This window comes from Labrus bergylta, chromosome 12 (assembly GCF_963930695.1).
Source record: "Labrus bergylta chromosome 12, fLabBer1.1, whole genome shotgun sequence".
Taxonomy (NCBI): Eukaryota; Metazoa; Chordata; class Actinopteri; order Labriformes; family Labridae; genus Labrus; species Labrus bergylta.
In genome coordinates, this window is record NC_089206.1 from 2,225,754 (window position 1) to 2,251,853 (window position 26,100).

The following is a 26,100-nucleotide window of genomic DNA, read 5'->3' on the forward strand; positions in this document are numbered from 1 at the left end:
GGCTGAGGGTGCAGAATACCCAAAAGCCCTTTTCCCGCTTTCTGTCAGAGTGTTTGGAACAGAGAGCATAATAAATACACTCTTTTCTGCATCATTAAAACACATAGGTAATGTGGGAGCAGACCAAGAGTTGCCTTATATATATAAAGGTGCACCAGTGTATGAGCCAACGGGCCGCCATGGCGGGCAATGCTACCCGAGAGTACAACTCACAGTGGTGAGTCAGAGCCGCTCTGCCTTAGAGGACATTATGATGCGTGTTGGTTTTTTGTGAACCATATTTGCTGAGAGTGACTCAGAGTGAACTTTTGCCTTTCATATCAACAAGCTGTAAAGGGCCACAACCCCTCCAGAGCGTTTGAGATAATATCTCCGTCCTACCGTGGCAACATTTGGTGTATTGAGAGAAGAAATGGGAGCTGGAGGCGAGATTCTTTAGATGTCAAAGACCCCGACGGATGAATGAGTACTTTATTCTCATGCCAGTGAGGCTAAATGTTAAGCAGAAAACACTTTTAAGTAGTAAGAAGTGGGCTGTTGTATCTGATGTTTCATTCTTTATGACCCTCCTCGACATCAGACTGAAGACGTGTCACATGGGCGCACTTCACCGTCTAGGGGTGTAGCTGCTCGCTCCTGCGGCGTCTGGATTCCAGAGTCAAGTTTGTGGTTTTTGAGAACAGAAGGATAACGTTCTTTTCCATCTGATACAAGTCTTTGAGCATCTGTTCAAGTGTTCATAACCACTGTTCAGGAAGTGTCTGCTGTTGGTCTCAAAATGACCTGACGTCTGCTTTCAAAGAAACGAAAATATCTTCAGTGCAGTAACCTGTGACCGACAATCAAGTGCTTAGCCTCATGTGAAGTTCAGCAGCTTGTATTTTAGTCAAGTTTGACTTTTTTTCCTGATTATTATTATACATTTTTTGTGCCGTTAATGTGAGGTCAGGGTGGTGGATAAAGTCCTAAACAGAGGTGGAGATATGGGGCTTTCACATGATGCAGCTAATAACTGAAGGTGGACGTCAAACCTCGGGCTGCTGCTTCGGGATTATAGGATAGGATAGGATAATACTTTATTGATCCCCAGAGGGAGAATTCGGGCATTGCAGCAGCAAGACAGAGAAGGAAGTAATACAAAATTCACAGGATAGATAAGATAAATACAGATAGAAACAACAATAGGATGTATATACAAAAGAATATAAATAGTTAAACAATACAGGACAATTACAAATTATGTGTAGTGGATGGGAAGTTAAATTGACCAGTGTTGATATAAAGTTACTTGTGTGATCAAAATAGTCTGTGTACATTAGACGTAAACCAGCGACCCATAGCTAGACCTCTTTAGGGAACATGCTAATTTGTTTTCAGGCAGAAAGTTAGACGATGACATTCTGAACACTCACTCTGTCTGCTTTCAAGTCAGCTGAAGGTAACTAGCTTATCTAAGCATAACGATTGAATGCAGGTAGAAACAGCTGATTCAATCAGGTTTGCTATCTTATATGTGAACCTCAGAAAAGACAAAGTCATGTTTTTTGTCTTTATAAAAAATGGACTCAGTAGGGTTGGGGACACGCAGTCGGATGGAGCAAAACCACGTCAGAGCTGCACAAAGATCCTTTGGAATCCACTTGTAAAAGTCAGAAAAAGTCACGGCAGGCTGGTGGGTTTGGGGTGGTGACGTTTATATCACCTGACCAGTCGCTGCACACGTCTTTCTGATTGCCTTTATGTTCTTTACCCCTTCATTTGTCGACGCTGTGATTAACAGGCAGAGTTGATTTGAAGGCAAAAATTCATCATGGTATCGGACGCTTTGTCAGGTTTTGATTTTAAAAAATTGATGCAGCATTTATTCCAGCGCAAAGTTATGGGTAATTACTTTAATGTGTTTTAGTTTTGCAATGCCTCTATTTGTAATTTTTCAATTAAATGATACCTTTTAATTTCAGAATATCCTGGTACATAACACACATACACACACACACACACACACACACACACACACACACAGGCCGCAGCATGAGTCAAGACAGTCTGCACACATTTGTGCCGACGTGTGTGACAGCACACTCACTCCCGACACAGCGCAGACCGGAGGGATTGTGAATAATTCAAAGTGATTATTAATATTTGAACGCCAACAGCACGGCGGATGAAAGAGTCATCAGATAGACTCCTTTTCATCCTCCTGCCTCCTCCTTCAACCCACTGTTAATGCAGAGAAGAAGAAGAGGAGTGGGATATGGAGAGGGTGAGGAGACTGTCAGTCAGTCTGTCAGTCAAGGTGAAACACACGAGGTGACGCCTGTGAGCTAGTTCAGGCAGTCAACTCGAGGTGCACTGATTTCATACTTGACATGCTTCATTCTCAACAATGACCTGACAACACCTCCTTTACCAGCTCTGACCTGCACCACTCCTGCTTTGCACCAGTCTTTGTGGTGCGTTCAAGAGCAACTCTTTGGCTATGAAGCCGCCACTGGTTCTTTGCCACCTGCTTGGATATGTCAAACTCTTTGTCTTCCTTTTGTGTGCAAAGGGACGACATCGGTCTTAAGCTTGCTCAAACACGTTATGCACTAAAAAAGAGCTCTTCATAAAGATCGATATCTATGTAACCCTGACCTCAGTGCACCATTATTGTCTTTTTCCTCACTTTGTAAGAGATGTAGATTTGTATCCCTGTGATAAAAGATGGATGGATTGAATATATCTCGACCTCCTCGCCCTCAATTATTTACCAATCACCAGCGAATTCAGCTCATTTCATTACCCGCTGCTAATGTGTTTCCTGAAAGGTTCATGAGGTAATGTATGTGTTGAATGTTTAATTGCATGATTAAAGTTGCATGACCATAACATTTAAAGGTGAAGAAAAAAAAAACATAAAAAATGGAAAGCAAGAGAGAGAGAGAGATGCAAATCAAAGCGGGAAAGAAGAGAGTAAAGATCTGAGTCTGAGGAGTGAAAAGAACGAGCTGCAGAAACACAGAGAGAGAGATATATAACATACACACTGCATGTACTGCACAGATACTTCATCCTGCACGAGAATGAGATTCCCTGCATTCATGTTGGAAAACAGAATCAGTGTGTTTCCTCTGTTGATGTTTTGTGTCTCAGGTGGCACCAGAGAACACGATGTGTCAGATAATGGCGTCTACGGTCTCCTGTGTTAAAGGCTAAATGATGAATTGATGAAATTGCATTATAATGCAGGAAATGAGCCAAAGCCACTTGGACATGAGTGTCCCCCTGCATGCAGAGTTTAGACTTCTGCCAACAGGGCGGAGGTTCACTTATGTAAGGAGGTCGAAATCAAATAGATCCCTGAGGTCGTTTGTTCCATCAGCTGTTGGGTTTTTAAAGAAGCTGTAGGCATTATTGCCTGTACACTTTTACTATGGACTGTTGGGCTTTTGTCCCTTATCTCACTCACGTCCATCATGGTGATATCCATGGTAGTTATGTTTTATATGTATTTATGTCATGGTGCTGTTTCTTATGGATGTATCGACTATATGGACCTCTGTTGCAAACCAAATTACTCCTCGGGGACAATACAGATTTTCCAAATCCAAAAAGTGATTATTTTAAACCAAATCCTTAAAAAAGAACGTTTGTTTTTAGCATTTTTCATCCGACAACAAAACCCAGAATGTACTTCAAATAGCATTAAAATCCAATGTCTCTGGATGTTGTCATTGCAGGAAAATACACTGAAGAAACTTGACCACCATTTATGTTCAGTTCATGCTTTATTTGTCCCTGTTTTTTTTGTTTTTTGTTTTTTTGCATCTTTTGCATCCTTCTTGGTGCTTGGATAACATCCAGTGAAATATCTATTTAAGTTTTTACGGAGCAATACAAAGTAGGAGACTCTTCAGTCTTCAATGGGACCAGTTACATGTTCTGTCTGTAGGCTAACGCAACAGTTGGTTAAGGTTTGGAAAATGTTTGAAACTGCCAAATGAACCGCTATAATGTAAATACAGCTTCTTTGGAGCTCCTTCTTTAAGCTAAATGGATGGATTTTTTCTGTCAGAGTCTGTGTTAAAATGATTCTGTTTGTTTCAGAGGATCCAATAACATGAATGTCTTGTCTTTTAATGTGGTGAATGAGCCAGAGAGAGCATGCTGGTGTTAGGTGGCAGAATATATTTTGTTCACATTTAAAGTGTCCTTTTTGGGATGACCTTTATATGACCTTGGAGAAGATAAAGAGGATTGAGCCGTGTTCACACTTGCATAAAACACCTGAAAATCTCCTGGAGGTTTCATGCAGAAAGAAAATTTTCACTCAAACAGCCCTTTGGCAGAGGGAGCCGATGTGAGAACGCAGCAGGATATTATAAGGAGAATTCACCTCAAGCGAGTGGTAGGGGGTGGTGACGTTTATTTCCTGCGATCGGTGCACGACCACAGGCTGTCTGCACGCCACCTCTACGATCTCCATGCATGTAACTAATCTGCTGCATTGTGTTTTCTGTTCTCCAGTTTGTTCTTCTCCACACTTTTTTTGACGTTGTGATTCTGTTGATCTACACATAGCATTGATATTAAGGCAGATATTGTCATTATATTGCATATTTTTAATCTGTTAAATTTGATTCTTTTCACGTCATATCTTGCCCTCGAAGTCCTCCTGAAATAATCTTGAAAAAGAGAAAGCAGAGTACGAGAGGCAGAACGCAGTAAACCTCTGTAATGAATGGCTAAATATTTCATGCTTGTTTTGGAGATTGTGGAATTTCTTAAGTGCAGACGGAGAGTGAATGCTGACAGAAGAGATCAGTGTGTGTCAGCTGCAGTTCAGGAGTGAAAGTTAGACTCTCTGAGGGAGTAGAAACACCTCTACTCTCTGCTCGTCTCTCACAGTTTGGCCAGTTTTGAATTCAGAGAACGTTTTGATCCCTCGTCAGAGTGAAGGTGAATCTGGTGTGTGGCGCTTCAGGGATTTGTAAATGAATAGATTATTCGATCGTCTTAAGTATCTTCAACTATTTTAACAGGGCCTAACAGTGTGGTGCCTGAAGTAAAAATCCCATTCATTATCTCCACAGCAGATTTGACTATTAGCCATGATGTCATAACCATCACAGGTAGTGTGACAGGTTCTTCTGATATCGACCTCGTTTTAAAAGTAAACACGGTTTATTCACGACATCTGGGGAAAGAACTACACTACCCACGACCGTAGAGTGGCATAGCGATGTCTCTAATTGGTGGAGCTCGCTGTTACCATGGCAATGTTTCCCGCCCCCTCTGCGCCGTATGTGAACGGATAGTTTTGCCAGCACGCTAGCTAACAGGAAATGTTCTAATAACCTTGTTATGCTGCAGTGAATGTAATTTATGCTCAACAACACAAACTACAACACTTGCATTGACAGTATAAACGCGATAACAACGACTAAAGTTACATTTAAGAAGGATTGGATTGTGGGATGTGTAGTTCCTTCACTCCGAAAAAAAAAAACGATTTCACAGCCGATATTTTTTTCCTTTTTCTCTTTCGTTTTTTTAGATGTTGTTTTGCCGCTGAATCAAATCTACTATGGTCACAATTATTTGGGGTAGCTGGTTGTCTTGGTAACAGGCTTCAATGTCTTGATATAATGATTTTGTGAAATGTCAATGGAGGATTTGAATGGGGCAAATTTACTTCCAGGACCAGAGCTGCAGAAACTGTTGAGCTCTATACCTTCTTAAGGTTGACACAACTAATCTAATCTTATTTCAAATGTCCATTTATTTATGTTTTCTTCTGAAACATCCTCACTTTCAACTAAAAGAATGCAGCAGTTTGATATTAAGAAATATCCAGAGAAAGGGGGGTCACTGCTGAGCCAGAATGCACAGAATTAAACCAACAACAAACACTGCGTCCCGATTCCAAATAATTTTTTAAATCTTGAGTTGTAAATATCAAATTGTCTGAGAGAAGTTTCCAGCTGCTTTTATTGAAAGAAGAAACATGACAGGAATCAATTTGTCTGCCTTTGAAGGATTTAAAGAGCTCAGTAATCGAGGGAACAATATTTATTCGAGCAATCAATTACAGAGCGGACACATCCAGCCAGACATTACTAAACGAGCCATTAAAAATGTCCTCTTCTGTTTCCTCCCACAAAGAGATACACACCCAGGGTATTGATCTGTTTTTTTTTTTTTACGGCTCCATTTTTCCTCATTGTTTGGGTGATTTTCTTTCATTATCTTGTGCACTGATGACGCACTCTGCTGTGTTCTTTGTCTTCCTGTTTGTACATGTAGAGAAAACATGATGTTCCTTTACTGTTGAAGAAACATAATGTTGCTGGCTGGTCCTGTCATGTCTCTGTAATGTGGGAGGATTTATCTGTTATAGAATTAAACTGATTCCACTGAAGCTCCTCTCGCCTCACTTTCCTTTCTTCCCTCGTCACGCCCTCTTCATTTTGTCCTGCTCTCCGCTGCTGCCCTCGCAGCCACATGCCTTGAACTCCATAATTATGATGCACTTGTGTTTTTTCAGTGAATGACGGAGGAGGAGACGGAAAAGAAAGAAAAAAGCAATATGGTTGGGAACATGGCTGAACATTGGGAGGAGCAGAGGAGGGGTTTGTAACAGAAACTGAAGGCCAGAAGATGAGAGAGGCCGTAAAGAGAAACGAGAGAGAGAGAGAAGACGAGATGTTCTGGAGGGCGAGTTAGAGGCTTCAGCTGGGCAGACTCAACTCAACTCCCGATGGAAAGCTGAACAGCTATAAAATATTCCCTCTGAAGACTCTGCTGCCTGCAAGTCTTCAGTATGTAGAAAGAAAAAAAGGGGAGGAAAGTATGCAAGAGAGAGGAGGAGAAGGAGGGGGATGAAGCAGGGGATGAAGCAGGATCTAGAGGAATGAATAAAGACGATAAATAAGATGGAAAGAGAGAGAGAGGTTGATGAGTTGATGAAAACGGGATTAGAGATGGACAGAGGAATTTAATTGAAGAGGTTAAAAATGCATTTTAAAAAAAAGGAGGGAGAGGGGATTTAAAGGGCCAGAGGGCCGGTTAAAAGTAAAGTAATACGCTGAGGGAAAGATGGAGGGAGGGTAACGAGGGATGCAGAGATGGAGGGATGTCAAAGAAAAAATGCAAAAAGAGTGAAGGAGATAAACAGAAAAAGTGGACCCAAGGAGAGAGTCAAGATGATGAGTTATGAAAGATGAAGTCATAGTTTCTGAAGGCAAAATCAACGGAAGAGATGCTTTGAAAGATTGAAGCCGAAAATATTTTTGTAAATGTCCAACCTTAAGAAGAGGGCTGAAGGCTCATGTATACTCCCTTTAGATACGTACATTTATTTGTGATGGGGCCTGCTGAGAGCATGCGTCAAGCTGGACAAAATAGAACGACACGGACAGGAAGTCAGATATGGAAACACAAAGAGTGTCCGGTCAATTTCAAAATAAAACGCAATAAAAAGAGGCACCAAATGAACAACAAAGCGACCCCCAACAGACAAAGCAACAAGTTGTTGGCATGTTTGTCTCTTCATTATGAACAGCTGCTCATGGCTCATGTTCTAGAAACGGACCCGCAGTGTGGCAGGGCGCTCCGTCCGACTGAGCAAAACCGTGTCGCTGATGGACTCCAGCATGCACAGAGTAAATCTGGAAATGAGTTCTAAATGGGTTAGAGCTGAAGCTGTCTATAAATGACATTTCTGTAATCCATAACCGAAATGAATGCAGCTTCAATAATTCTTTTTCTACTCGATGAAGAACTCAGTTGGAGTACTGAGAGAGGAGTGGGGGAGGAGGGGAAGCGGTGCCCTGATGAGAGAGAGCTTTGTTTTGGTGTGAGAGACTCTGGTGCTAAAGTGTGATATCTACTGGATCTAGTTTCAAACAACAGCACCCTTCACATGGAGTGATGACATAATGCCTCCTAATGGTAGGGGGCGCTAATTCAGGAAACACTCCAGTGGGTTAACAACAAACAACTTCTAATGTGGGTTAGAGGAGTACTTCATATTTCAACATTTAACTTCCTATTCTGCCGATTTCAGAACTATTTTTATCCGCGTTCAATTCGCAGCTGTCAAATCTTTGATTGAAAATTCATAGGCATGAGATATTAATAACGCACTGAAAAACATGTTCGGCTGAGCGTCGTAAACCTGCAGCTGTAACGCAGACAAAGGCAGGAAGAGGATGAGAGGAATCCGAAAAGAGCTGAGGGCGTGGAGAGACGGATAACGAGTGAAGAGGAGGAAAGATGCAAAAACAAAAATAAGAAAAAAGAAAAAGAACTCTGATTCAGAGGAAGAGGTAATGAGAAGGATGATGAAAGGATAAAAGACTGAAAGACACAGATGTGGAGATGCAAGGGAATACTTGAGAGAGAGAGAGAGAGAGAGAGAGAGAGAGTGTGTTGGAGAAGGGGGCAAAGACAGAGGACATGAGGACACAAGGAGGAAGAGAAGAGGCAGCAGAGAAAGAAACAGGAAAGAAAGAAGGAAGGGTGCAAAAGAGCCCGCAGCCATGACTGAATGAAGGAGGGGGGGAGAGGGAGGTAAAATATTTGACTGCAATGCGTTTTTATGAAGTTTTATCGAGGGCAGCAGAAGCAGAAAAAGCCTTCAGTGTGTTCTCAAGTCAGAGAGGCGAGAGTCAAAGCAACAGACAAGACTTTAAACAAAAGACTTATTCGTGACTCATTGAACCCGGCAGTAGATTTTAGTTTGATTTCTTTTACTCAGTTTTTTAATCTTGTGTTAAAGATTAACAGAAAGTCTTGGCTGCTGAGGCTGAAACCTGTTCTTTTCCACTGTTATCACCTCATGAGTGTTGGTGCAAACTTGACCCACAGCATGAAAGAGCAATATAAGAAGGAGAGATGGGCCATGCAGCGAGGTGAAATAAAAAAATAAAAAAAACAAGGGAAGCCTCCAGGCAAAAAACCAGGAGCTGGACCCCGTCGGAGCTGGATACTGCCTCCAGACTACAAAGTAATAACTGAGAACTGAAGCTGACAGGAAACAAAACTGCAGGATAACAAAAGACGACGAGATAAGAAACAAAGCAGAAAGAAAAGACTTCCACTGATATTAAAGGTGGAGTCCGGAGAAATTGGCCCCTCCTCCTGGGCTCATCGTCCCCCAGAAGAGTTACCCACTGCGGGACTTTAGTGTGTACGTTTACTGCTTGAATTTACACTGCAAGCTAGCACAAGCTAGCATAAGCTAACCGCTGCCAGTTTTTAGCAACTTCCTGTCCAACAGGAAGCAGACCAACTCCACGTCTGCAGGTAAAAGCCAACGCAAGGTTCAAACTCGTTTTGGAACGAGCTTTAGCCACTTGGTATTTCACCTCACTGGGATTATATTTTCACATGTCATATCGCTGAACTGTATCCACTCCAAAACTCACCTGCGTGCCGTCATTGGCTGAAGGAAACACACCAGCTCCCGGCACAGAAACATCCAGAGTCAACCAAAACAAACCAGAACAGTAAAATCCAGTCAGAGGACAGAGTCTCTGCAGACACAGTCACCACCACTGATGCCATCTTTGAAAAAGACTTAATTGGTCTATAAAATAGAATAATGCTGTACTTCCATCCTGAGACGTTTTTAAAGTGATTCCAAATTCCCGAAGTCAGAATTAAATCATGAGAGTTTTCTGAGAGCTGGCGCCAGATCCTGTCATCTCGGTCATCATAGAATTCAATCTGAGCTATTTGAAGGTCTTTTTCTCCTCTTGGTGTTGCAATGAAACCAAACATGTTTCATATAATCTCAGCTTTTTTTGTCTGTTTTTTTTGTGTTGTTCAATGATGTGACCATTGTGAGCAACCAATAGGAGTGGTCTCTCCAGCATCAAATAGAAAGCTGCAAAGTTTTTATAAACCAGGCCAGGAGGGGAAGGAACGTGCCGATCTCCTGGATTGTGTAAAAGGAGGTAAAAAGTTGGTGGAGTTGTGGAGAGGGTGCCTCCCTGACGTGTTCTCCCCTTTGTACCACTACAGAGTGGAGCCGAGGAAAAAAAGCGCGAAATCCCCCGTGGACATCCATGTTTCTATCCGGGAATATGAACTCAACCCACAGCGTTTCTCTGTCATTATTCAAAAACCATCTTCAGATTCCACAAATGGATGCGATTTGCTCGAACCTGAACCAGCTCAGATGCAAAATCCTCCAAAAGAAGAGATTGCAAATTTTTGCCAATTCCCGAGCTAGCTGATTGAGCTTCTGTCTGCATGATTCGATATGTGACTGTTCATCTTTTTACAGATTGTATGCTGGATATATAACACCTCAGACCAGGAAGTGAAAGCTTTAAGTCTTCCCTTTCAGCTACATGAACACAACAGGCTGCAGTAATAATACGACTGAGAAATTATCCTGAAATCTTGAGGTTTACCTCCAGACATGTAGACGAATCCAAGCTATAAGATTAGCTTTAAAACCTTTTGAAAACGTTATGTTAACACTGCCAGGCTCAGCGGTTTGAGTCCAAGTGTCTCCATTACTGTTAACAACAGCCCAACTCGTGCTGCTGCAAAGTGCTTTGGACAAAAGCATGCAGCTTATCTCCTCCTGAGCAAGTAGACACCTTCTGCATCCTAATGAAACGATGCACCTGTACCACCACACTGAGGGTCTCTGCTTGTTATGCAGACTGCACACTGTACATCTCGATGCTTAATTTAGGTGGTTAAGGTGTGTGTGTGCGTGTGTGTGTGTGTGTGTGTGTGTGTGTGTGTGTGTGTGTGTGTGTGATCTACAGTGAAATGAGCTCTCCGTCTCATCATTTGACTAATCTTTTCTGCTTTCTTGTGCTTCTTCTCTCCTCAGATACACCAAGATGAAAACAGCCACCAACATCTACATCTTCAACCTGGCGCTGGCTGACTCTTTGTTTCTGGCTACTTTACCCTTCCAGGTACGACTTCATAAACCACCTATACAAATGTCCAACAGATTATTAGATCCTCCCTGGACTTTTAACACTTTGTTTCCTGGACTATTCTGAAGGCAAATCAGTGTCCATAAGGATGCATTCAGACAGAGATTTCCTTTGAGCTTGCAGTACTTTAAACTATGTTTTGGAAGTTTAATTTAAGTTAGAAAAGGAGCTACAGCATGTTTTGCAACACTTCAGTCCATCTATTTAAGTCGAGGGATCTTTATTTATCTTTATTTATTTATTTATCTGTCTTTATTTATGCTCCTTAAAGCAAGTAGGTTTTAATGGATTTAATGCTAAATGAAATGTCACCTTACTGTCAGACTAAAGCAGTGTTCTTACAGTACATGCACTCCTGAAAATATCTAGAGAATATCAGGAGGACTGCCCTCTGAAGTCCTCTTCATCTGGCTGTTCACACATGCACCTCACATCACTCAAGAAAAAGTTTACCGGTAATTGAATTAATATTGATGAAAAAATAAAAAATGTGCAAAATACTGATTTGTCTTGACACATGCTGATTTTAAAATTTACTACAGAAACCCTGCATCTCCCAGAAAGTTAGAAAGTTATATGTCTTATAAGTTGTAGTCCAATAAGGAGAAGAAAAATTTATTTTGGTATCCTTCAGCTAACCACATGACTGAGATTCCTCTGGTACTTGATCATAAAGGACAATAAACTGATCACGCCTGTTGTAGATGTAGCCTCATTCAAATCAAACAAGTAATGATTTTTGTGGGGGGGTCTCCTGCTGTGTCGGCCACTTTACTGAAAATAATGAACTAGTCACAGTTAGTATGTAACTACAATTTAAAAGTTACTTAGTTACTAATTGAGTTCCCGCTTTATTAAAGTAACAAGTTACTTGGGAAAGCTTGGAGCTGCGACAACTCGCACGTTGAAAATAACCGATTAGATCTCTAGAGGCGACAGACTCAACATGATAAGCCATCAACACACCTGTCTATCAGTCTTTAGTCCAGTTTACAGATCGAGGAGCAGGCACTGTTTTAAATCAAGCTAGCTGTTGGAGTGGAGTGTCTCCTCCTTGGTCTGCCGAGCTAACGCTAGCTACACCCGGCTCTCTAGAAGCGTGTTGTTATTGTTTAGCTCAATGCATCGTTCTTGTGAGAGAAGTTTTCCTTCCACATAGACGACAACTCGCTGCTATATTCTAGTTGTTTAACTTGAGCAGGGGAAAATAACGTCGGTGTTTCTGTGACATAACGCTAACGGCTAATTGATTATTTTTTGTGTTATTGTGTTTACTGTGCGCAACATTCTTTTTCTAAGGATGCTATCCTGATGACATTAGCGTAACCTCGCCTGATTTTCTCCCCCTTTGTGTTAAAAAATCTGACATGAAGTGAGTGGAACACAAGTTTTGCTCTCTTGAAACCACCTGAATGTTAAAAGGTTTCAAGTTTTTAGTCAGGTGATTGCAGTTTCATGGCTTCATGGTTTCATGCTTCCCTGACTTTCTAACTCACAACTTTACTGAACATTTTTACTTTCCAAAGTCGTACTTCTGAGGAGATTTCCCTTCTGTGTTCCGCCTGCAGCTGTACCTCTTTTGCTCACTCTTGCATTGCTGCCTGTCCGCAGGGCACCGACGTGTTCCTGGGATTCTGGCCATTTGGGAACGCTCTGTGCAAGGCGGTGGTGTCTATCGACTACTACAACATGTTCACCAGCACCTTCACCCTGACGGTGATGAGTATGGACAGGTACGTGGCCGTCTGCCACCCTGTCAAAGCTCTGGACATGAGGACTCCGCACAAGGCCAAGGTAAAAAGCCTTTTTTTTCATTTCAGAATGACATTTTCCACCTTTTCAGAAACCCATCACACCTTTCTTTCCCACCCTGAAACGATCCAGGTGAAAGATGTTGACTTCAGATTGGGATGTCACCTTTATGTCACAAGTTCATCAATCAAAAGCAATTTGTAAAGTTAGGCAGTGTAGATTCAAATGTAAACACAGATGTGATGATGACATCGCCGAGCTGTCTGTTTGTCTTTATATCTCCTTATCAGCCCATGTTTAAAGAGTACTTCTAGCCTTTACATTATGACTGCAAAGCAAAGCAGACGAGTAATAAAGTATGAGCCAATGCTGAAGTGTAAAATCCTGCAGTTCGTCGAGTGTCCACTAGAGGCTGGCTCCAGGAACACCGAAGCCACATACACACCAGAGCCGAAAAAGCTGTTTTCTCAGCATAAATTAACATATTTACAGCCTGGTACAAAACAAAAATAGGTCTGATTAGTTATTGTCATCGCTGGCACACTCTGTACGGGGGATGCATTTTTTTAAAACTGCTCTGTTTTGATTCTATGAACGATACGTGTTGTCCATTGTTAGGTGCGATGTAAAGGTTTGTCAGGGGGCTTAAAACCCGCCTCAGCTCCAGCTCTCAGCCTGTCGTTAGGTTAACTGAAAGTTAGACTGAGACAGGATTTCCAACATGCTGCCGATGAGCCTCCAGCGCCCCCTGCAGGAACAGATGGCTGACATCACTCAGGCTTTGTAAATTCATATTTGAGTATGATCAAAACCCGCTGCACGGAGCAGAACCGCCGGATAGCTGGAGTCCCAAGACCAGGGAGTTCCCCTCGGACAGCGCAACATAAAACGATATATGTGGTATAAAACCGTATAAATACATCAATAAACACACATAAGTTCATTGTTCCCAGCGGTCAAAACTATTCTGAAAATAAACCAGATGTTTGTGTCTGACTTCCTGTCCGGCTTGATCTGCTCTGTGGTAAAAAAATGCTCCATGCTCCGGCATCCGTCAAAAATAGAAGCCTTGTGTCGCTTTTGCAAGACAATAAAACTGTTACACCGTGTTGCATGATCACGAAGTCTGGCTGTAAATGGAGGCATTAGAATCAAACAAAAAGGTCGTAAGCCATTTCGGCAATTCCTTCCACCAGCTTTGACGGGTAACCCAGTCTGTCCTGTGATGACATCTTTAAAAAAAAAGCAGCTAAGTAGCTGTTCAAGCACTGAGCTAAATACGACTGAATGAAGACAAACACGACAGTTGGTGATCATCGGGGGTTTTGACAGTTTTCTGCTCAGTATTTCTCATCTCGGTGATCCTTCTGAGATTTCTGTTGCGTAACAATGTGAGGAAACTCGACTTCAAAGAGCATCTGCACCAGTTTTCACACATCAAAGTGTGTGTGTGTGTGTGTGTGCAGGTCTCGGGGAGTAGAGCCAAATGTCTGAAAAGTTGTATGAAGTTGTTTTTTTAAGGCTCTGAAGGAAGTTATTTCATGCAGTGTTTGCTGGGGCTCAACTCGAGATGAACATTATACAACTATTTTTGTAGCTTCTTCCATAAACAGCCATAAGCACATGAGCCGTGTATTAATGGTTGGGTGGAAGTGGGGACAGATTTTTATTAGGATATACCATGGATGAAATTGTAAATAACATGTTTCGGTTTGCATGTAAAAAAATATGTTTTTTTTTACGATGTCATGGGAGTTCAGTGCTAACTTAGTCGAACACTAGCAGCCATATTGGCTCATAAATCTCAGGTGAATACAAAGACTTTATGAAAAAAGACAGTCGATGTCGCCAAGTAACATCAATGAATTTGACACCAGGTTTGATGAAAAAACATAGAAAGCCGCCAGTTTTGCATTTTGATATCAGGATTTTTTTAAGCCTTGGATTTGAGCAGAAGCTTTAAACCCGCCTCCGCTCCAGCTCTCAGCCTGTCGTTAGGTTGACTGAAAGTTAGGCTGAGACAGCATTTCCAACTTGGAGGCTGCTGCTGATGAGCCTCCAGCGCCCCCTGCAGGAACAGATGGGCGACGTCACTCAGGCTTCAAACATTAATATTTACAGTCTGTGGTTTTGGCAGGCGGCTGCTCTCCAATGGTACGCAGTACTGGACCGTGTCAGCCTACTTTCACTCCTGGTGATAACCAGTAACTGCTAGCTAGCTTGTAGTAAACCCATTAGCCCAGGCTTTGTTGATGCAGGATAAGGTTTGGTCAGATAATGGAAAACAAAGGTCGCAAACGGCACAATAACCATATATATATATTTTTATAAGCTGTGTTTCTGTGTGAGCTGAAAGGTAATCCACCCTCATGTCATGGTTTGCTCAGGTGGTGAACATTTGCGTGTGGGTGCTGGCCTCAGCCTTTGGGGTTCCTGCAATGGTCCTGGGAAATCTGGAGGAGGAACAAGAGCATAACAGTAGGTCTCACACACACACACACACACACACACACCTGCTGCATGAAAAGTGACACATCGAACTCAACATGATGCTGGTCGTTGTGACCTCTCACTCAACATGTGGATGAAAGCCGAGAAAGACTTCCAGCTCTCGTCACATTAATAAAGTAATGACATAACAGCGTGAGTCACTCGCTGTTATGTTATAAAAAGCAGGATTAGTTAGAGTGGGCCCTGCTGAAGATTGAATGTAATCATAATTATGTTGCACAAAGAGAAGCCGGCTTTATTGAATAATACCTGTTCAGATGAAGCATGCAGATTTCTAATGTGCACAGATGCAAAACAGAACTTCTTTAGAGCTTACTGTACTCTGCTGACTTGTGGTGGAAGATAATGATGCATTTAGAATATTTGTCTAATTAACAAGATGGACGAGTGCAAGTCAAATGTTTGTTACTAATAATTAGTGTTGTAGACCACAAGACCACACTGACCGAGACGGAGACATACCCAGGACCGGAGTGCTCCAAGACCAAGACAAGACCAAGACATTTAGGGATCGAAGTCGTGTCAAGACCAAGACCAAGACCAAGACAGGGGGAGACCAAGACAAGACCAAGACATTCAGGGATCGAGACCAAGTCAAGACCATGACCAAGACCATACTGCGTGTCACTAACTTAGACCATAACACCTGGAAGTTTGCGGCTGTAACCGGGGATAAAAATGAAACTATGAATGAATTGAAGTCCTTCTGATCACAGTAATGACGTGGAAAAAATAGTCCGTCAGTGGTGGTCTTGATTTAATATCCAGAGTCTGAGACCAAGACAAGGCCGATTAGAAATGCTTTGGATTCTGAGACGATACGGAGACTTTTAAAAAGTGGTCTGGAGACCTGTCTTGAGGCCGATTTGGATCTACAACACTACTACTAATGTCTCCACATGTCATGCTGCATTGAGACATTTGATGCTTAGATAAACGTTAAATCTTCATGTCTCTTCCTCAGCCCAGACACAAGGTATTCCTCATGTTTCTAAGAACTCTGGTGCAAATGTGTCTTTGTATTTTAATGACTGAGAACTTGTGAACTGTAGTGATTTCATCCCTTTGCTTATGTCCTGTATTTATATTTCTTATATGAGGATCTGGACCTATGGGTCTGATATAAAGTTAAAACAGAAGTTAAATTAGAACAAGGCTTATCACATTTTAATTATTCCATAAATAATAATGGAGAACTGGCCTCCAGGTTTCCATGTTTCTGTTATGTAAGGCTTTGTTTGCGTCCCATGTGAGTGGAAAGAACATTGTGTCTGATATATAAAGAATGATGTTGAGCAGACAGAGAGAGACTGCGCTCAGCTGGTAGAGTCCGTCGTCTCTGAACTGGAAAGATTGGGGGTTCGATCCCCAGGTCCTGCAGCAACATGTCCGATTTGTCCTTGGGCAAAACACTTAACCCTGGATTGTTCCTGCTGCTTCGACGGTGTTACTTCTGATGGTTGTAATCTGTATAAGGAACTTTTTTTTTTGCCAATGTGTCAATGTCTGTCAACAGATATTTTTGGATACTGATGTTGAACCGATGCATCCCTTTTTTTATGCCGCGGATGGATGGTGGATTAATAAAAGGTTTTTATATCTGATTTTTCACACTTAAATGTAATAGAAATCAAGTACATCCTCTGAAAATAACTCGTGAGTCATGACTGTCTACAATGGGTGTAACACCCGAGTCCCACTGTCTGTGATGTTTTCAGAGTTTTCAGAGTCCTATCTTCTCTTTGTTTACATCGCCGGAACGTCCGGCCGACTCCTCCCCTTGCGTATAAAAGCTGTTTAATTGAGGGACTAGAGAAAAGAAGAATAACATACTGTACTCACTGCTTAACTGTGTTTCTAGATCACGCTCATTTCAGGTAAATTTACATGCAGTGCGAAGATACAAGCATAATAAAGATCGCTAGCATTAGCATGCTAACACAACAATGCAGCGTGAGTTGTTTTGGTTTCATGCTGGTGCTCAAGGGCGACATCTGCTGGATCAAAAAATCACATATAAAGCCTTTAATTCTATTATTGTGTTTGATACAGCATTAGATAGTGTGACGCTGAGATGACCTTGTCTGTATTTACCGCTGAACTCCATTTCTTCTAATGAGATGTCAATCTCTGAGGTGCTCTACTCTCTGCGTGCAGGTTTCCCCTTCCTCTGAGCTGCTCAGCTGCTGCAACATGAACGATCTCATCAAAAAGAAGGTTCATTTTCATCTTCATGGGTCGTCTAACGGTTTTATTAAAAAAGTCTGCTCCTCTGCAACAGTTTATCATTCATCGTGATTCAGCGGGCAAAGTGATTAGTGATCCGTCTGACTCTTAGAGATAATATTAAAAGCCTTTATTCATCGGACATGCGACTCAATTACTCAATTCTGTTCTGAGTGGAACATCTGTTGGTAAATCGTGCTCAGACAAATGCTTCACAGACTGGACTCCCATTAATGCATGAATTAACATCTGATGCACAAAGACATTTCAATCAATTAAGTCTAGAGCTGTTTCACTTATGCATATGCAGACCTATGCAAATATCTAGATCATTTCAGGAGGATTGCACCTGAGGTACACCTGAGGACTATCCGTCAGACTGTCAGACAAGTGGGGGGGGGGGGATCTCCTGAGGTAATACATGATGATACTTTGTTTTATTATTTCTCTATAGAAAAATATGAATAAACGTGAACAATGTTGAGATATGAGTTTTGGTCTCTATCGCCCAGCCGTAACTCCTGTGGGTCGGTTTAGAGAATAAGAACATTAGGTTGTGTATTAGGTTGGGAGAATGACAAAGAGTTGTATGAAAGAGCTACAGAGGTATTTGAATTAACACCAAATGGATTTTTTACCATAGACAAAAGTGAACCAAACAGTTGGAAAAGTTTACTCTTGTTGCAGTTTTTCTCTCTCTCTCTCTCTCTCTCTCGCTCTGTCTCTCTCTCTCGCTCTGTCTCTCTCTCTGTCTCTCTCTCTCTCTCTCTCTCTCTCTCTCTCTCTTTCTCTGATACCTGATAACACCTGATAGATAACCCCAGCTTCAGTCTGAGTCTGAAATAGACCTGTTTCATTTCTCTTCCTATATCTGCCTATCAGTTTCTGCTGAGTGGATCCAGCTGGGTCCTTTGTCTTTGTGTGTCATCATCTCTCCCAGACTTTCGCATATTTTTGTAATACACACACACCAACACACTCGTGGATTTATGGTAGCATATTAAAGGAAAAGTATTGCAGTGCGACAAATTTTACTCTATGCATACTAAATTGTGTGTGTGTGTGAGTGTTTCACAGCAATGCCTTATAGGGTTATGAGCTTGTGTGTGTGTGTGTGTGTGTGTGTGTGTGTGTGTGTGTGTGTGTGTGTGTGTGTGTGTGTGTGTGTGTGTGTGTGTGTGTGTGTGTGTGTGTGTGTGTGTGTGTGTGTGTGTGTGTGTGTGTGTGATGTGATCATGCTGGCAGGCAAGGACATCGTGACAAACTTTCTGTTTTAAGTTTACAGCTCACAGATGGCAGCTCCTCTCCTAAAATGGCCAAAATGAGACTCTGCCGTTTCTACGGTAACCTTAACAGGTCCTTGTATAAGGTCTATACAAACCCAAAGCAAAAATAACTAGATAAACTTTTTTTAGCCTCCTTGTTCCAAAGATTGTGGTAAAACATATTTTGTCCTCGATTAAATTGGTTCTGCATCGGCCTTTAATGTTTCAGTATCTAGACCTGTTTGTTCTCTCAAGTGAATCATTTCTCAGCAGTTTTTATACATTTATATTAATAACTGTCTGTTAATAAAAATCTTGAGCAGATACAGGCTGGACATCTTTTTATGATGATACAAAAAATAAATCTTCCCACCAAATGGTTGAACTAACAGTGAAACTAGAAGGCTGATCTTTACTGGTCTATTTAATACCCTCACTGTACTCAAAGAGATTTTGATGTTTTTTTCAATCACTTACTGCAGGAGAGGGATAACCGAAAAGGTTATACTTCATCATGTCATGTGGACTTAAACAAAAAGGAAATGGAAAAAGGAAGGCGTAAATGTCAGTGTGTGCTTGCTTGCAGCTGCATCATGTCCAGTAAAATGTTGCTTTAATAAAAAAAATAGATTGACAGGGTGCTACCAGTTTGTTTCAACACTTTTCAAAATAAGAGTTGCTGCTATTTCCAAACACTCCAAACTGCCTCGACACGCCTTAATATTATCCCTGGAATATTTTTCTGCCATCAGTTCTGATGCGCTAGGTTCATGGAGTTCACATTTGAAAGTATTTAAACATTTAACCAAAGTAGAAGCCACCGCACCAATTTCTTGGGATACCTCAGGGTGCTATCCTGGGTCCCTTTAACTTGATCTGACTGTTATATCACGTTAGTCATTCTGCTGCAAAGTTAGAAACCTTCAATTGAGCTAATATAATTCAGAAATTTAAATCTTAATTCATGAGGTAATATATTAATCAGCTCCAATCCTAAAACCTCGTGGCTTGAAACCACATCGAGTTTCCCTCTTTTCTAAGCAAGAAAGAATTTCTTGCAGAACTCTGTTACCTGTCTGCAAACACGCTCAAGGAGAGATAATCTTGTTATTCCAATACTTCTTGCCCTTCACTGATTGCCTGTCAATTTCAGAATTGATTTTTCTACCGTTTCTTCAAAAGCTTGCATGGTCAGGTTCGTGCTTGTCAGTGCATTGATTTTACCCTCTGAGTCCGACCAGCACCTGGGAGATATCCTTGATGTTTGCTAAAGAAGTCAATGATCTCTTTTTAATCCATCCTAAAAGCCAATTTAGAATCTGTTGCAACACATTCATGTTTATATGTACAGAACTCAATTTGTAATATTCTTTGTTGACGTAATTAAGTCAATATTGAATAAATGAAATATGATTTTGAAGTGCACAGAGGTAGGAAAACAACCATTATGTCTTTTATATTCAAGTCGATGCTAAGCAGGAAGAAAATTACAAGACACAGTAAGTGAGGGTGTTTTTGTCCACACATAACACACCTATTATCAGGACTATTTTGCAGTTTAATGGAGTAGTATGTTGTAGCCAGCAGGCGAACGGGAGGTCTAGTGGTAAGATATTGATCCAGTCTCAGCCTGCAGCTGAAGGCTTATCCTATAATCGTTTTTTTTATTAGTCTACTCTACAGCAGAGCTACATGTGCACCAGGCTCTCTCTCTCTCTGCTCTACTGCCTTTTCCTATTTATCTCCTGTATGCACACTCCTTCCCTCCTTTCCTACTTCTCCATAAATGTCATTTACGTCTCTTTAGTGCAGGTTTATCATCATCGCTTTGATCGGATTTGTATCAGTGCCATCCCTGTTTCTTAATCAAAGGACTTATCACTTTTCATCAAACATTTAACGTTAGTCATAACAGTCTTGGTTGCTAATTGTCATTGTAATCTCTTTAATGTCAATTGCATCTGTTTATCAATCCCCTCATTTCATTTTTTGCACGATTCTCAAGACGTTCATTCCTCCTCTAATCTCATTCCCACCTCAGTCCCTCAGGTGTGCTGCATTTGATGAAAAAAAAACGTCATCCTCTTTCTCTCCTTTTTCATTTCCTTTATTTTTGTTGCCATCTTCTCTTTTCAGTCATTAAGGTTGATTTCTCCCCTGTAGCTCGTTTGTTTTGTTCGGATTGAGATGATAAAATTATTAATTATTGCAGTTTTTCCTTGGGGTATTTTGTGCTCATGCTGTAGCATCATAAAGCTGGCCAAAGCTCACACCAATGCAGGGCTGTCCGTTAACCACTACTGAACGTCACAGCCTCCTTTTCCCTCTGCGTAGGTAAACATAATGCCATGCGTACTGGATGCTGTGTGTGTTGGGATAGCTCAAAGATGGTAAGAAACATTTCTAGTTAGCCTACAGACAAAATGAGTCATGGGTTGACTTGAGCAGCCAAGAGGTCAAACGCCTCATCGACATTTGGGCAGATGAGCATATTTGCCAAACGTCTAACGCTGCTCACAAAAATAAAGAAGGTAGCAAAGGTGTGAGTCAGCTCATAAACTAGAGGGGCTTTTGTGTGAAGGCACAAAAAAACAACAACACCAATATGTAAAGGTACCAAACCAGTTCGGCAGAAGTCGAGGTTCTAGTGGACTAGTGTCAATTTGAACTTAATATCATTTGCATTTCTTCCTCATTCTCTGGATGATATTTATTTTCTGTCTCTTTGAGACTTATTTGCTGTTTATCATTTTTTGTCCTTGGTTCATTATCCTTTGATTCACATTACACTCAATTCATCACCACACTCAGTCTTTGTCATTAGGCTTCATCATCCTACATATTCTTTTTTCTTATTTAAGTTACCCTCATTTATTTGCATGACCTTCCTCTTTGTCTTTTATTAACTCACTTATCTCTATTATCTTTTCATCTTTCAACTTTACTCTGATTCAGATCTTTTCCTCCCCCACAATTTACTCAGCCATTCCCTTTTTACTTCTTTAAATCTCTCCTCTTTCTGGCTCCCTACACACTCCCTACACATCCGTCCTGCAGCCTGTGTTTGTTTATCACGTGTGTTCTGAAGTGGCTGGTAGCTGTACAGCAAATTGACATTCAGTGATGGTAAAGGATCACTCCACTCGGCATCTACCCCTCTCCTCTCCTCTGAACAAACAGAGAGGGGACAAAGTGGATTCATAACCTGACAGCTGCAGGGAAAGTCAATGGCACGCCGCTCTCAGTAATTGGGGTCAAAAGCCTTGCCCAAGGACACAGTGGCAGGAAGGAGGCTATAATCATCTGGCACCCTGTCGTCACTAATGGATGGGCTGACTAATCCATCTAAAAGACTTTTAGGAAGTGTGTCAGAGTTGGTTTCATGGCAGCAGTTCTGTGCGGTTGCAGAGTTGTCTGTCAGAGCTGCAGAAAACAACATTGATATCAATCAATCAGATACAGTAGCTCTAGTGTGAGACAGTCAAAACATTTATTACATTGTCATCTAACATTTGTGTATTTTCAGCTATTTATGTATGCTGCAACTGGGTTCATATTTTCAACTGATTTCATGATATCTCATATCACTGCTATGCCGATGATACTCTGATCTACTTTTCTGCAAAACCAATAAACTTGAATCAATTATCTTCTCTTCATAAGAGACTGTTTCAGTCTCTGTCTGGGTCATCTTAACCCAGACAAAATTAAAATACTTTGAATTGGGCCTGATCATTTCACAACAGCAGTTGAACAGTTTATTGGCTCTCTTCAATCAAACACCAAACCAAACCATAAGAATCTTAGAATCATCTTTGACTTACACATGACCTTTGACCCTAACACCACTAAGCTTGTACAGTCCTGTTTCCTGCAACCAAGAAATATCTAAAAATCAGAACAATGCTCTCCTCCCTTCAGAGCTTTAAAATAGAATACACACTTTTGTCTTCTCCCATTTAGACTACTTTAACTCTCTCAGCCAATCAGCACCAAACCGTTCACAGTTAGTCCACTATGTAGCATGGGAAACCAGCCGTTGTTCCCAAATTATTTTCCATTCTTTCCTTCCTTCGTTGGCTTCTAGTAAAAATCAGAATCAACTACAAAATCCTGTTACTAACATACCAGTCAGATTATTATGATCATACAAATACTAAACATTTGATTAATTATAAAACAAAATATTGTAATGTAAACCCCAAAATATTAATCAACTATAGTTTTAAATTGAGTGCAATAATCGTTCATTTTGCCCGAGCCGGTCAGAACTCAAATGTCCCTAAGAGTGCTTTTGAGTTGTTTCTGTTCTTACCTAAGAACAAATCCCAAAGAAGAAAACACATCGGTTAATCTGAGAATCTTCTTGAAAAGATTGTAAATAGGATTTAAGAACAAATCTGTTCCTACGAATGGTTGGTGGACGAGGCCCATTGTACGAGGCATTAAGCAAAAAAGGATCAACATTTCCAAACACCCTGATTTACATTCTCCACCAATCAGGAAGAAGGATGACTGCCCGGTCATATGAACATTCATGAGTTTATCCAAAAGGCCTGGATTATAAACGAATAGTGCCCTTTATATGATTATGTTCAATGACATGATTTGAGATTGGATGTCAGAACTCATTCCCCGGTGTACCCTCTGCTGTTATTTTTAAACTTTAATGAATGAGTAATCACAGAAGCAAATGGATATGCTAATGAAAGGTCATAATGGTAACAATGCATGATTAAAGCTGACACGCTCCATCATCAATGAGGCTGTGGTATATCTCCAATTAACAAGCTATTGGAAAAACAGTTATCCATAAGAGCTTGAAGAGGTGGCGTGTCACACGAGTTACTCAGGAGAATTCTTAATTGGATTGGTGGATTATTATCAATCAGAAGAAAGTTGCCGCGTACGGAGTAGCACCTCAAAGAGACAGCAGCTAAAACAAACCGTTCAGGCAGAGGTTGAAATGAAGGTTTTTACCGATGCCAGTCTCAGATAATCAAGGAGTAACTTTATGAGCTTCTAATCACGCTAAGCTACTCTATAGGTTTCACAGACTGACTACTGCTGTAGACAAGACCACACTAACCGAGACCAAGACATACCAGAGACCGGAGTGTTCCGTGACCGAGACAAGACCGAGACATTTAGGGATCGAGACCAAGTCAAGACCAAGACCAAGACCATATATATCACTGAAAAATCCTCATCTTGTGTGCAGGGGGGCATGTCACTCACTTAACACCACTGTAATACCAAGTTATTTGTTGTTTTAGAAAAGGGAGTTTTTCCTTAGAATCCAAGTAATGATGTGGAAAAATAGCCTGTCAGTCTTGGTCTTGACCGGCCTCGATTTAAAATCTGGAGTCCGGTTCACTGAACCTCTTCAAGCAGCCGAAAAGAAGCAGGACATTTGAAGCCTTTCATTTTTAGATCTGCCATCACACACCTCTGTCCACCTTGATGAAACAAAATAACCCAGAATACCCCCCTCACATCTCACCAATGACTAAGTATTTCACAGCCTCACAGCCTCCTTTCACACTTTTAAAAATCAATGTCCATGTTTAAATTCTTGGAGTGCATTACAGTGTTCAGTTGCTACTGTGTCACATTTCAGGATATGATGGGGCAAACTGTTGTAATTCAATGTACGTACTCTCTTATGCAATCCATGCATTCCTGACCCGGTCTTACATGAGGCAGAGTGTAGGCACAGTGGAAGGGCAATACAGTTCTCTTGAGGTGGTAGTGGAGGGAGGGGGATGGGTTTAAACAACAGAAGGACCTTCACCCAGGAGGCCAAGAATCAAGTCTCAAGTCAAAAAGTAAACAAAGACGACAGCCAGCAGTTTGCGTTAAATGACCTTGAGGCAAGACTTACAAGCAAAACGTAAACGACGCAAATGGCCATGTCCCAATTTAAGGGCTGCACCCTTCGAGGTGCGCATTTGAAGGTTAATTACATCACAGCGGTGCGTCAAGGCTTGTGCAATTTAGAAGGTCCTTCATATTTGGCCGCTAAGTGCAGCTTTTATTTCTGCGGCCGACGAAGGATCCATCCGGTGCATCCTTAATGACCCAACATGTTTTTGTATTTATAGTCAAAGTGTGATGGTAAAACTATAAATTGGCATACAGCACATATACAGACTAGGCATGAGTTCATAAAAGGAAACAATTCAGAACAAAATGGAGGTATGCAAATAAGTTAGGTAAAATGAATATAAAGTCTAAATCAGGAATCAAGATATTCTACATTTCACTTAGCAGACACTTTTATCCAAAGCGACGTACATCAAAGAGTAAGTACAACACAAGCAAGGATCTAGAAAAAAAGGAACAATGTCAGTAAGAGCAAACGATCAGCTTTGAGTCTGATTGGACACACAGGTGCTGACAGGAAGTGACCAGAGGCAAAGCACAACATTGAGGGCAGTTCTTGAGAGCTCTAATCAGTATAGAAACCATCTTATAAGTCGAGACCATCATCATTAAGTTAGTAGGTATTCATGAAAGAGCTGGGTCTTTAGCTTTTCCTTAAAGGTGCAGAGTGACGCTTTGTTATTAACAGAGGCATGTTTAGTTTGAACTCATTTCAGTGTTTTTCTTAAAGTTTGTCATGAAGATCTGTGATGTGTATGGAAGTGGTTGGTGAAATGTTAGCATTGTCCTGAAACAGTCTCCAAAGTGCTTCCTTGATTGGTCAAATTAAATGGTAAAAATAAAAGTGTAGTATTGAAAATAATCACAAGGTTTTATTGGTTTAGATTTTCCGTACTTCAGGATTTATAACAACCTGCCAGTGTCTGGTGTATTTGCACATCCTGGGAGCCCATAGTTGCGGGTAAATAAAAGTAACATAAATTGATTTATGCCAGAAAGCAACGTTCAGTGAATCCCCGTCTTCTGGTTGTTGTGCTCCGATGGTCCTTCACGCTCACTGACCGCAGGGCTCTGAAGAGCGAGACAAAGAGCATGTCTTTATTTTCTTAAATATATTCATAAAAAAATCCTTTTACTTGAATACTGTGATTGAATACCTTGATTATTATAATATAGGTCATTACATTGTGCTGGGTGGCGGCTAGATGTTTTAAGCCAGCAGCCACAGTGACAGGAAGGTGAAAAAGTTAAGTTCCAACCTTGCTGAATGTTAATGAAACAGTAGAAAGAAAATGTTTAAATAAAAAGTAATAAAGTGTGATGGAAGGAAATTAATAAAAGGAGCCGCTCACACTGAGAAACACCATTTATAGAGTGTGTGTGTGTAGGGTAGTGTCTGTAGTTTTGTCCCTCCTTCCCAACCACATAAACCTTTTATGACAAGTGCTGTATAGTCTTGGGTGAGAAACACACACTTACATATGCACACACACACACACACACACTCA

General features: G+C 41.1%; 1 protein-coding gene across 1 annotated transcript in view; it reads left to right on the forward strand.

Annotated features, from left to right (window-relative positions):
* oprl1 (opiate receptor-like 1) overlaps positions 1-26,100 on the forward strand; it is a 90,723-nt gene that overhangs the window by 47,379 nt on the left and 17,244 nt on the right. The window contains exons 3-5 of the mRNA XM_020650452.2: positions 10,841-10,928; positions 12,564-12,746; positions 15,092-15,182. Coding sequence (XP_020506108.1) covers positions 10,841-10,928; positions 12,564-12,746; positions 15,092-15,182 — 362 coding nt within the window. The remainder of the gene's footprint in view (positions 1-10,840; positions 10,929-12,563; positions 12,747-15,091; positions 15,183-26,100) is intronic.